The 13598-nt window shown below is 36.0% G+C and overlaps 1 protein-coding gene across 2 annotated transcripts in view; it reads left to right on the top strand.

Annotated features, from left to right (window-relative positions):
- The window catches only part of CABCOCO1 (ciliary associated calcium binding coiled-coil 1), a 52994-nt gene that overhangs the window by 14010 nt on the left and 25386 nt on the right, over positions 1-13598 (top strand). For both annotated transcript variants that reach the window (XM_064662373.1, XM_064662372.1), the window contains exons 4-5: positions 191-335; positions 4459-4528. In XM_064662373.1, the coding sequence (XP_064518443.1) occupies positions 191-335; positions 4459-4528 (215 nt within the window). The remainder of the gene's footprint in view (positions 1-190; positions 336-4458; positions 4529-13598) is intronic.

Genomic DNA, 13598 nt, shown 5'->3' with positions numbered 1-13598 from the left:
GAATTTTAATGGACACACTGTTGATGAGAATAATGGCAACAGAGAGAGGTGTTTGACTGCTGTTGCTTTTTAAGTTGTCATGTCTCATAACTAAAACTTCAAGAAGTCTTATAATTAAAATGGGACAAAAAACCCCACCCCACCCTGGCATGTTCATACATAGATTTTATTCTTTGGGATTACTTTGCAGACAAACATATGACCTTAGGAGATAATTTAAAAGAACTGGAAAGAGCAATGGCTGAAATAGGAGAAACTGATTCAGAACAAGGAGGTGACTTGAATTTCTTCAGCATTGAGCAAGGCAAAGCAATCATTGATTACTTCATTAACAGGTATTTATTTCTACAGAATCTGTTATTTCTTATTTAAGTAATATAACATAGTGGGGAAATTACTGATAAAATTATTGTTGATATTATTAAATATCAAATCATGAAATAATTCACATATTAAAAATTATTATTAAATTGCTGTTATTTAACTGGATATGTTCCTACTGTGCCAACATACTGCACAGATCAAACCTCAAACCATTAAAAAGAAGAGAGAATATGCAAGTAGCAGTAAAGATGTAACCTCAGATGTCAAAGCCCAGAAAATAAATTTAGACTGGAAGTTTATCAAACTGTAAGATTCTGCTGAAAATATTCCTTCTGGGTTTTGTTTTGAGTAATAAAAGGAAACCATTAAAATGGTATATAGAGAATATTCTTGGTTTGTTTTTAAAGCATGCTACTTTTAAATTCTGTCTGAATAGAATTTTAGGTCTTGCCTATAACTCTAAAGTATTTGTCTGGCTTTGGCAGCTGTAGTGGACTTCTTAAGTGATTTAAAGTTTTTTACTTTACAGAAGTAAAACTTAAGGCTACGATCATATGAGTCATAAAAATGTTGCTTTTCAAAATCAGCAAAAGTTTGGTGTCTCCATGAAAATGTTTCATGACAGAGACACAGAAAGAGATGCAAACAGCAGTAATTCAGTTATTTATCTGAGAAGAATACTAAGAGTCGGATAGCACCTCTCTATGTAAAGTTTTTACTATATAGTAACGTGTACAGATGAATCTCCACTGAGATTCCACGTTTAAGTCAGTGACTATATTCACACACCACTGTTTCCAGTATGTGATGGACAGAGTGGTTCTCCAGCTCTTTTATCACCCATGAATGTCAGGGGGTAAGGACAAGAAAATAAGGAAGTTGCTCTTGTAATATGTGCTCATACCTGTCCTGCATCTGTAGCCATTCAGCCCATTTTTTTACCTGAATGATGGTTAGGGGGGGATTTGTGGCAGATGGGCATAAAAACTGAGTAAGATATAACTGATCCATACATAGATTTGTTGGGAATTTTCAGACCGTTCTTTTGCTAGGAAAAGTTTAACATGACAAAGAGGGTTTTTTTTAGAGTGTTTTCCTGAATGCAGAAAAGTATTTCCTCTTGAAGACAGGCAAAAATATTAGGATAGTTGTGAGCCTTTCAGTTTATAGTACTTGGATTCAGACAGGAGATTTAAACCCATCACAGGCGATTTGTCTTACAATTGGCTATAAAGTTTGTCTCTTTCTCCTGCTCTCTGATTTTTTTCTTTTGCTTCTTTTTCATGGAAAATACGAAAAAACTTCAGGTTCTTCCCTTATGAAATGGGAACATCTCTTTAAATCTCAAATTTCTGTAGTCAAGGCAAAACCATGTCCTGCCAAGTACTAGCCCTAAACTAAAAGGAAACTTGGCATTTGAGATGTCTCAACTCAACTTCTTTTACTTCTCCCTTCCTGTCTGTGTCTTTTCTGTATTTATATGGAACAAATGTTCTCTCCAAATAGCATGTCTATAGCTCTTTTGTAAATTATCCATTGAGAGATATCTTGTCCATGAAGTAATTCCTTCACAGTCACAAGAATTTCATCCGAGAGATTAGGTGCTCCATCCTTCTACCACCAAAGTATTAACTGGGCAGGAATACAATCAAGCCACAAGATTTTTGCAGCAGAATGGTATTTTGGCTGCCAGATTTGTGTTTGTATGTTCAAACTGCTCACTTTATTACAAATGTGTGCTGTTGCAAGGTCATGGATATACACACATACACTGAAATGTGTTGTGTATGTCCAGTTTATGCATTCCATTATTTCAGTCATTGGAATATTTTTTCCCAAATAGGAATGGAATCAGCAAACTTACATGGGTGTACTTTGAACTTTGTGAACTAAAAAGTAGGTTGACTGAGTTTTATTACAATTCAAATTAATGTATCATTTCAACATTTTTTCTTGTTTTATTTTAAATGATAGGCCTATAGCTTTTTTTTTTCCATTCAAGACAGTATGACATGTTGTAGTTCAGATCACATTTTTACAGATGAGCTCTAAACCCATGAGATTTATAATGGAAACAGAGACAAATGCTTAACTACATTGGCACAAACTGTGCAGCAACTATAATGACACCTTCAGGTTTGGTGGAAGGTGACAGTTATCATCTTTTTATCTTGTCTCCTTGGGCAAACACACATCAACATAGCTCTTGACATTTCCTTTCAGGAAGCAGTGGAGCTGGGGAAATATGTCATTGTTAATCACCTTCAGATTCTCGTATGACATCATAAAAGGGTCTATTCTTAATCTTACTTACACAAGCAAAATTTTTTTTGTGTAATTGCTAAAAACACTGGTATGGAATTTTTTAATTGTTTGTAACAGATAGAAACAAAAAAGGATTTTCTATTATATTGTTAAAAGAAAGAAAACTACAGTATTTTTTCAAAACAAACACTGATGTATAATTTACATGATTTGATGTAAAGAGCGTTAGATGGAGGAATTCTTTCCTTGATACAGGATTAAGGGTGCCAGGTTGAACAGAGTTCTGTTTAAAAATAAAGACATAAAATTCAGAAATGCCAAATATAATTACTTGTATTTTGGGGGGATATTATAAATTATTTGTACCTGTAACGTAATCTATTAAGAATATCATAATACATTTGGAGGGGAAGGGGAAAAGACCTGATTTTTAGGTGCTGTAAATCTGACTCATTTCCAAACCACTGGAATAAGTAAAAGAAAAAAGTCTGAAAAGCTATTTTCTGTCAGTGCAGTTGGAAAGATGTATGTCATATTTCTTGTGTGTCTGTGATGTTCATAAAATATTTTGTTGTCTTTTTTTCAAATAGTCCCTGTTAAAATTTTGCCAAATAATAGCTGTGTATGTGAGGGGACATGTATTTCCATAAATTGGTGTGAGTCATTTCCAGGTTAAGTCCTGAAGTCTGTTTAAACATAATTTCTATATCCACTGAAACATGTCAAGAATTCTTTGGTGAAGTGCTGCAATAAAAAGGTACTGCAAATGAAATGGCAAATATTGTAAGAACTTAATTAATTGCCTGTGTGTTTTGGGTTTGGGGGAAGGGAGCCTGTAGCTGACGGTAGCCAAACTTCTTATGCAGGCCTTGCAGGTACCAAGGCAAGAGGCATTGCTGACCCACTGATAGCTCTCTTAAGAGAAAAACCTGTGTCCTGTCCCTAGCCAGAAAGCACTGGAACCACTTAACAGATGTTCCCTGCAAATATTGCTGTAGTTTTCATGGATACATCAGGCAGGAGTGTGACAAACTCTTGGAATCGTCCTTCAGCCTGGACTTGCTATGAAATCATAGAGCTATGTTTTAAATTGTATGCCAAAATGATGTGACAGAAGCCAGAAGTTCTCTATCATGATTTTAAGAGGAGAAGTGATTGTAACAGATGGACTGTGACAGACGAAACCTTTGATTAAACAAAATGCCATATCATTGATCATTAGAAAAGGAAACAAGGAAAATTATTTAAAACACGTGAAAAGGAAAGCCATACATGTTTTAAGGAAGACAAATACTTTGGGCCATTGAGAAAGTCTATTTAAAGTTACTTCTGTTGTAATACACAAAACTGCTGTGTGTCAATCTAGTTTTTTAGTTTGTCTTTGAGGAAATAGTAAGCTGATTTTGCAAGGTGACCTTGAGAGAATAAATGATTCCATTCTTTATTGTTTTGGTGTTCTAAGATCAAACTTGCTCCCTGGACTGGCAGCCCATCCCAGAATCTGAAAGTTGATTTGGCTTTGTTTCCCTCTTGTCTGCTGTTGCTGATATTAAAGGCATAAGTATCCTGGTGAGAAGTGTTTCAGGAATTACTTTTTTCAGAGTAGAACTTTGTCTTCTTAGAGTTCAATTTTGTAAGGACTAAGTGGATGTATTTTTAAGTATCATACTGCATTTTCTACAGCCATGTGATAGTATATTCTGCAGACTAAATATGCGGTGTGTTGTACCTGAAGTTAAACAACAATTTCTTTTTAGAATTTAGAGTATTACCATGCTGGAGGGTAACCCTTAGTTTAACAAAATTTGTAATATTTTTTTCTTTCCAAAGATTTACAACTGTAATAGTCCGTATTCTTTTGTTTTTCAGCTTATTTAAATACTATAGAGTGTATGAATTCCTCTTCCAGCATCCTAGAGGACTTGAGTTAAGTGATGAGGTGAGTCATTTATATAGGTGGAACTCATTATGCAGAGTTATTCAACGAGTGCACCCTGGCATATGTTTTCTATTGCTCAAAGCAACTTCACGTCAACATTACTACGTTATTAACGTAAAATGGCTGATTAAAGAACACAAGTTAGATGTTTTGATCCTCGTATTCAAGATTAATTTTGGATTTCAAAAAGGTGTAAATGCACTGCTTGGTTAAACTGTTAGTTGTGTTAAATCAGGAACACTTTTGTGTATGTATTTATAAGTTGATGCATGTAATTTGAATTAGCAACGCATGAGTCTGGTTCTATTTTAAAACCAGCAATCAAAATCAGAAAAGGTTGTGTACCAAGCCCAGTCTGACCACAGCCCTAATATTTATGTATGCCTGTGTATGTACAGAGTTTGGTTTCTGCTATAGCCACAACAGTTAATTATACTGGCTGTAAAGAAACAAGCGAGCTAGAAATTGAGCATTTTGAAAGCATTCAGTTAATAGCAGTGAGGTGGTTTGACTGTAAACTTTGTCATGTATTCTGACTTGCATGTGAAAAAATACATAGGAAAATGTGTTGAAGCAGGATGTGGCCTTTAATCAAATAGACAGATTCAATTAATCAAATAAACCTTTCTTTAGCCTCACTGTGCCTTTTGAGGATATACGTTACAATACATTGAAAAAGATTTACATTTTAAATTTGTATTAGGAGACAACTGATTGCTCAGAGAGGCACAGTAGTGAAATTTTTTTCATGGCACTTATATTTTAGCTTATCAGTACACAGTGAAGTTAAAATTAATGCACTGAAAAATTTTTTTTACACTTTGAGCTGGTGGTTGGATTCCATAAATGATGTGGGATAATTTCTTTCTGTGTTGCTTTTAAATAGCCATATTATAAAAAAGGACTTTTCTTGACGTGGATGCAAATATTTGGAAATTTTTCTTATGATTTCTAAGGTGGGCTAAAATTCCAACTATGATGCAATCGGTGACTAAACTGTCAATACACAGGTGGAGCAGGATTTAAGAATTACTATATTAGAGTGGGTGTTTTATATAGCTAATCAGATCAATGGGTGGTTAGCACTTCCTAACTGGTAAAATTGATTTTAATGAAGCTTTGATTAAGTAATTCTTGTGTAAATTTGGGTAATGTATCATATCAGTTTTAAACTAGTGTAAAAGAAACATCTCTGTTTTCTTAAAACCCATTTGTGGTGGGTGAGATCAGCACGGGCTGTCCCAGCCACGGAAGGGTGGTTGCCCTGCACAGGTGTTGGGGAGCACCACCTCTGCTGAGGGTATCACCTCCTCCAGGGAATGGCAGAAATGGATTGCTGGGAATGACTTGGGTGAGGATCCATCAAAGCAACAAGTGCCATCTACAGTTATAACTGTCACAAAAACCTACAGTTTTTAGCCATAACTCCTTTATGACCATTTCTTACCTATGGCGGCACTTTGGTTTAATCCATTTTGTATTGGGTTACATGGCAGAGAGCTTTTAATTTGTCCAACCACACTCCAACACCCAAGAAAATCAATAGTTATATTCTGCTAGAGTCTATTTTGATAGGGTGATGCATTGTTCTTCAATAAGTAACAGTTTAAGGCATTGAAGCTGCACATACAAATTTATGGCGTTATTTGTGCTTGCTTTATGTGTTAAAGTGTGATGAGAGGTGAATTCAGCATAGACTTCAAGCTCTTTTGCTACAACTTTGTTATATTTAGAAATGGCTATGCATAAAGGAGAGCATAACTTCTGTATTTCCAGTCCCTTGGAGGAGCAGCTCAGACCCTGAGGAGTTGGTGGGGCTGCCATGGTTTGGTGTGTGTCGCTGTGGCAGGAACACACCTGGAGTTGCCTGCTCTGCAGTGGATCTGCTCAGGGAACAGGAGACCCACTGGGATCTCTCTGAGCTGAAAGTAGACAGTAAATCTGTGCTGAAAGGCTGACTACAGTCCTGCCATGTAGACCAATGTCTTACAAAAAAAAGAAGGCCACTCCGGACACAGCATGGCCCACAGCTGGATGTGATCCTGACGCTGAGTGCGATTAATGTCTAAAAAGTTTTCTTTTAGCTCCAGCAATAAAAGCCTGTTCTTTTGGAACAGGGCACTGTCAATTGTAATGGCCAGATTTGTCCAAATAACAAGAACCACGGTGTTCCAAGAGCTTAATTACAGTATTATCTCCTTTTGCAAATGAACACTTTGAGACAAGTCAGTGAAATGACTTGCTTCAACAGAATTGATTTGCTTCCACTGAAAGGGCTTTAGCTCAGTGAGATGTGTGCCGAAAGAATTACCTACTGAATAAAAGCCCAACAGCCTAACGAGAAGAGCTGCTCCTTTAAAAGAGATGCAGCTACAACAAATAAAAGCCATACTCGGTGTTTTAATGGATATCCTTTCAGAGAAACCGCAGTGTGTGTTTTCCAGAGAAATCTTATAGCAATGGGTTGTAAACTCATTGGAATTTTTTTTTTCTCTAGCACAGGCAATTATACAGTGTTCTCAATCAGGTTTCCTTTTTGATCTTTCACTGCAGTTATTTCCAAATGACCCTGTCATTTCCTGTGTAGAATAAAATCAGACAAGAAAAGGGAAATGACTCAAAAGTCAGGTTATGCATACAATATCTGTGCCCGTGCCGCTTAACAAAATTTAAGTTATTTAAATGTAGCACATAATTAGTGGAGCTTCACAATCTGATTAATATTCTGCATTTGATGCAGCTAGCATAATGGAGCCACCTTTCTAAAATACAGACAGTATTTAAGTCTTTAAAAAAGTAACAAAGGCCTAGCTAATTTAAATATATTTTTTTCTTGCATTGGCTAAAGCCTTCAAACCCCAAACTGCCTGAGGTGATCATATTGCCTAGGAAAAAAAAGGTTAAAACAGAAAGACATGAACGCTTGGTTAGATGATAAAACACACATCACACTTCTAACCTACTTTGACGGTATTTAAAATTTAAAACTTGCCTTTCCAGTTATCAAATCCCTTACTTCTCCTTCGTTCCAGATCTACAAAGACCTATATATTATGTATGCATGAATACCTGTTAGAAAACATGACGGTACAAGGAACTGCTGAGAAGTGTTAAGATTGCCAAGTAAATTTATTGCTTTTTTTCCTGTTACTGTTATGAGCAGTTCCCCCTATTTAGAATGATTACAGAAGAAGCTGTGCTTTAGCTGTTCTCTGGCTGTGATCCAAAATAAAATGCATGTAGTGCTAACACACCAGGGTTCTTCAGGAATATTGTTGTTAAAGAGACTGTTTTTTTCCTTTTGCCTGTTCTGGAGATTTTGCTCTCTAGCTGTGATTTAGTGCACCTATATTAGCCTGCAATTTCAAGGAAAGCAAAAGGACTACAGACTAAATCTTGATGTGCAGGGATTCAGTGGAGCAATTCCTATTAACACATGTCAGATCTTATAACAAAGGTTTAAATTGTTAATACATGAGTTGCATAGAAGTTTTTATTCTTTTCTATTTCTATGTTCAGTTAATTTATTTTACTCTGATAGGATGATATATTACAGCACATCTTGTAATTTTTTTTCTCACATTTACAAATTGTACCTTATACTGCAGTTCATGTTTTTTGCTGCTCTCTGTTGTGTATTTTTGGATGGAATGAGGCTGAGGTCTTTTGGGATTATGTCTGCTTTGAAACATTTCCTAATAAAAATAATGTGGTTGGTAAATCTAGTTTTATTCCTAGTTGCTTTAGCCAGCCTGATGGAGTAATCTGCTATTTTATGGTCCAGATGACTAGCTAAGTTTGACTTCTTGAAATAGTAGTGACAATGTAATTTTCTTTAGAGATGTCATAGTGGGTCAGGTTGCAATAAAAATATCAAAGATTAAGTTTAATGGCAGTACAGATTCAGTATTATAGCAGTCACTAGATATCATCCTCTGTACTTAGAGTTCCAAAACAGTTTCCATTAATGCCTTCTTTCCATGTACTCCTTACTTTCTGAAATATTAAGCTTTCGGACTATGTCTGGTCGTTATCCAATTGTGGGTTGGGTTGTTTTCTGTTTTTTTTCAAGTTTGAACAAAATCCCTTCTGTGTTTTAATTTAAAGGGGCGAATAGGAAGAATATGCTATTTGAAAGCTAATAAAGGGTGTTTTCTTTTTCTGATGGCAAAAGTCCTGAAATCTGGGACTTGACTTTGATATGTAATCGTCATTAGGTGTTGCATATTTGGATTAGTTAATCAATCATTGTTTAAACAAATTTGCTCAATGATTTCTTGAGAACTGCATTTTAAAGATCTGTGAAAACAGAACATTTCCATAAGCATATCAGTTCACACTAGAGAGACTCATTCCCCAGCTAATGGAGCGCTTTTCAAAGCCTAGGGGTTTCAGATATTTGTAATGCTTAAAAATCAGTGAGTTGATTTTCTGTAGCTTTGTTTTGTAAATATCACCATAGCAAAGGCACCAAGAGGAGCGTAGGACTGGAAGGGATGTCTTCAATTGTCAGCTCTACTGCCTCTTTCTCGTAGGGAAACACACATAATTCTCTTGAGAAACTTGTCAAACTCCAGTTTAAACAGATTAACTTTTTTTGTCTTTGCTCTGCCAGTTAGAAAGCTGCCCTGGTGCCTGGTTTCTGTAATGGTTATAAAACTTCAATTTCTAGTCTGAATGTATCCATGACGAGCTTATGTGCATTTGTCCTTGTGCCAATTTGTGCCAGTATTGACCTTTAGCTCTCATTCCATCCCCAGTGTTTATTTTTCTGGTGTATAAAGAGACAGCAATCTTATTGTCAGCCTTCATTTAGCTAGACTAGAAAAACCAACCTTCTCTAATCTTTGCTTTCAAGGTAGACTTTTGATACATATATTCTTCCAAAGGTACCAGCCTCTAGTCATCCTGTTGGCCTTTTTCTATAATTGTTCCACTTTAAATCAGTTTTGTTTGAACATAAGTGACCAAACTGACATAATATTGTTGCTGAGATAAAAGCAAGGCCTTGTAAAATATCAATAGTGCTTTCTTTTCCTCTACTGGGAATAGCCTACATGATAGGTCCTAGAAGCACATTTTATTCCTGTGTCATGTGGCTGCCTCGTTGTACATCTGCTATTCTGGTTCTCCTTTATTACTGTATTTTCCAGCTGAGGTACTCCCAGTGCCCAGTAGGTTTTAAAAAAAATTATGTCCCCACAATGTCACCTCCCAATTTGTCATTGAATACAAGAGTGAATAGTCTTCAAGGCCATTCAGTCCCGTCTGTATGATATTCCTGCCCGCTCGTGAATTGATCATGTCTCTCACATTGCTTTTGTCTAGAAAATTAGTTATTTAATAAACTATGAAATTAGTCTGGCATGATGTATCTTTGATAAACCGATGTTGTGTTACATTCCGTTTCTCTTTCATTTCCGTGCTCTTATTTATTTTTTCCTTCAAAACAAGTTCCTCAAACCTTTAGTGCTATGAAGATCAAAACTACAGTTTCAGGAGTAGGTTCATTATTTTGTGATTATGAATGTTTAAAACTGGCAAACTGGTACTTGGTCTTTTGATGTCTGAGGGGAAATTTTTGATATCCATTGCAGAAGTGTGTCATACCCAAGACAGGATTGCTGAAGTAAGCAGCTGCAGAGCCAGTGGGTTTTGTGACAAAAATCACGGATATCAAGATCCTTTGACCTTGAAGCTTGCTATGGCTATAACCAGAGAGATCTTGAAGGACTTGTGATTAGTCTGAATGAAAAGTGGAGTCTGTTGGAATTGTATGCAGTGTTACTTCGAATATTTAAGCATATCTTGCACAGTAGAAACTACCTTTGTTTTTCAGAGATTGTTGTGGTTATACTCATTTGCCAGCAGGGGAAATACACTGACCTTTAGCAGTTACATTTCCATGTAGGTCACATGCTGATGGTCTTCTACAGCAATTTTAATATTCCTCAGTTTTGGTACCTGAACTGCATTGCCCTGAAAGCGTGTGAGAGCTCCAGGGAGCTGGTGGAATTCTTAAGCCAGTGCTGAGTACTTTTACAATGCTTTAGAGAATGATTAACAAAGTATTTTTTAAATTATTTTCTTAGGAAACATCAAATACAAAACAAAACCTACTCTTTAACTCAGTAGCATGCATGAAGTCACGAAAGAAGAGAATTCAGGCAGGAAAACTGCCAAATAGCTGACATAGGCTATGCCTTCAGTTTGCTGGGCACGATGGTTCTGACTCAGCCAGCCTTTAAACAAGCGCCTCTTTTTAAGAAATTGGGAACTTTAATTTCAATGGACCTATTCACCATACACAGAGTTAAACTGAGAAGTGACTGGGGTCACATTGTTCAGCACCCTGGAGGATGAAAAGCTAAAGACGCTAGAGAAAAAAAAAATCGAAGCCCATCATAACTTTTTAGTTCATTTGACAAAGCATCACGGTTTTTGACTGTATCATGTTAAATAAGAGAGAGAGGGAAAAAAACCCCCTTGAATTCTTGGCATGAAAACATTTCTGGAACTGTGCAGGAATTAATATATACACAGATGTGCTCTATGGGTTTTTTCATTATTTATTTAGAAAGTGGCTTGATTTCTGTGTGCGTGTGTTTGGATGCATGTAAACATACGTAGTTGTGATAATGGCCCTAATGACTTGTTTATTTGTTGGAATGCAGGTCAACTAGGAATCGTAGGCTTTGACTGAGGGACAGTCAGTATGTTAATGACAGCGTGTTTCTGCTATTCATCAGAATATTCTACGATCCAAATGATTAAGTGCTATATCAGAAGACTAGAGCACATGTTTAAAAATAGTTATCAATCAAGATGTAAATTTTAATAGAAGCCATTGAGATTGGCAGAAATGTATTGACTTGGATGAATTTTAAAGTGGTTAAGCAAAGTAACTGAAGGCAGACTATTAGGGTATGAATTTTGTTTTACTTTTCTTGTATTCCTGAATAGCTCACTCTGTTGATGCCCTTTGGGAGTTCTACTTGTTTTACTTGACCAGCATAAAACAAAGTACTTGGAGCTGAGCAAAGATGAGTAATTTTGTTTCATAGAAGATTCTAAGATTTTTGCAGTTTGATTTAATTCCAGTTTAAAACAGAAAAATAAACACTTTTAACAGAATTGCTGTTCTTACATGTCTGTATTTAAACTCCATTTAAACACCAAAGCAGTGCTCTTAAAGACCTTTTCAGAGCCCAGGCTCCATCCTGATGCCACAGAGTGTAGTTGGCTCTGCAGGAGCAAAGTCTACATGATTCTGGGGTCTGTGGTGTGCCCTCAGCTTTCCATGAGGCATGTTATTGGGGAGCCAGGAATCAAGAAAATGGGTTCTAGGTCAGCCAACATGGCAAACTGTTGAAAGAGCTTTGTACATAAGCTGGTGAGAGCCAGGTAGGCTGCTGCTGGCATGTTGGCAGGAGGTTATTTGCATGAACTCCGTCCTTGCTTTTAGGTAGTTCAAAGAACATTTGAAAGGAATCTGCCAAAAAACAAAACAAAACAAAACAAAACAAACAAAAAAAACAAACCCAAAAAACAAAGGGACACATTTTATTTTGAACCCAATGCATTGTCTGCTGCAGGACGATGCTGTTTTCAGCGTTAAACTCTTCCGTGTAACGTAGCAGGGATCAAGGAGTTATTCAAGAAGGTGCCGCATTCCATTTATATTTTGCTGGTTCAAATTTAGATGCCTTTTTTTAAAGTTGTTTGCCAGCAGGTACCAAAATGGTACCTGCTGGTCCAGTGTAACTTACTGTAGACTGGTTTTCCAGAGCAATTGCCCTATTTTCAAAATTTCCAGCATAATTTTTGTTAATTGGCAAACAGAGATCCATGAACTTATGCTGCAATGAACAACTATTTTTGTACCCCCTACCTTTCTCTGCAGCTTTTCATCACGTCAAAGATTAAATTGTATTCATAAAAGTATCTGTGGAATGGGCAAGTGATGTGATATTTCATAGGAATGTATCCCCATGGGTGAATAGTTATGTATCAAATTCATACATCTTGTGACCTTATGTTATGAATAACATGTTGACCTTATTCATATAAATAAACAGCATTTCTTTACTGTGGTGATTTATAATCAATATATATTTTAATAAATTTTTATTCCTTTAGTTGGTGTTATGAGGACAAATGTAATCCAAGTCTAAATAACAAACAAGTTTTGCAATCCTTTAAAGTTCCTTTTTAAAATGCACTGGAAAGTTTGCATGTCTTCTAATTTCACCTTGAATTTTACAACTTGTCGTAAGATACAACATTGAATATGATGTATTTGAATTTTTAATTCATAAAAGTTATTTTGATTTCCTATAAATATGCTAAGCTCAGCAAAATGTGGTGTTACTCTTTAGAAAGCTGAGTTTTATAGGATGTCTGGTTGGTATGTGAGGTAACTTATATTGCTACTTAGGCTTACATTTAATAAACCTTAGCTAGGAAAATTGTTTAAATTTCAAAGAAAAGATAATAAATAAAACGAGGGCATAGAATATTAATGTGAACTGTGCCTTTATTTTGTTAAAGCATTCAAAGTTAAATAGTGGTGGTCTGTTAACAATCTAGGGCTATTTGGCAAGTCTCTAAACTTACTCAATAATCAAAACATAAAAGGACAATGGAAACTTTTCACAATAAAAGAAAAAGGAGTTGAGTACAGAAACCAAACAAATTATTCTCTGCTTTTTCTTGGTAAGGAGGTGAACTTTATAGGAAGGGCAGCAAGCTCTGAGTTAGGGTTGCCTTTTCCTGTCTTTGTTATAAATTACATCTGTCTGTGAAGAATCCTCTCTAGTTATTTCGTGCTTCATGGCTACGGGGGAGGTGTGCGTGTCTATCTGGAATGGGGCAGAGAGAGACAGACTGTGGGGGAGCCTTCTTTTCATTTTACTGGTTTGTTTTTCACTTAGGAAATGGCAATTCTAAGCATTAATTTGCCTTGCTTACTAAATATACAGATGGATAAAATTCCGAAGATCCCAGCTGTGTAAATAGAATATTAACAAAACAACTGTTTTCTTCAGCATTTGTATTATTTGTTCTTTGC

The sequence above is a fragment of the Pseudopipra pipra genome, chromosome 8 (assembly GCF_036250125.1).
Source record: "Pseudopipra pipra isolate bDixPip1 chromosome 8, bDixPip1.hap1, whole genome shotgun sequence".
In the NCBI taxonomy this organism is placed as follows: domain Eukaryota; kingdom Metazoa; phylum Chordata; class Aves; order Passeriformes; family Pipridae; genus Pseudopipra; species Pseudopipra pipra.
Note: the sequence above shows the minus strand (reverse complement) of the source record. Positions and strands in the feature narration are given on the sequence as shown.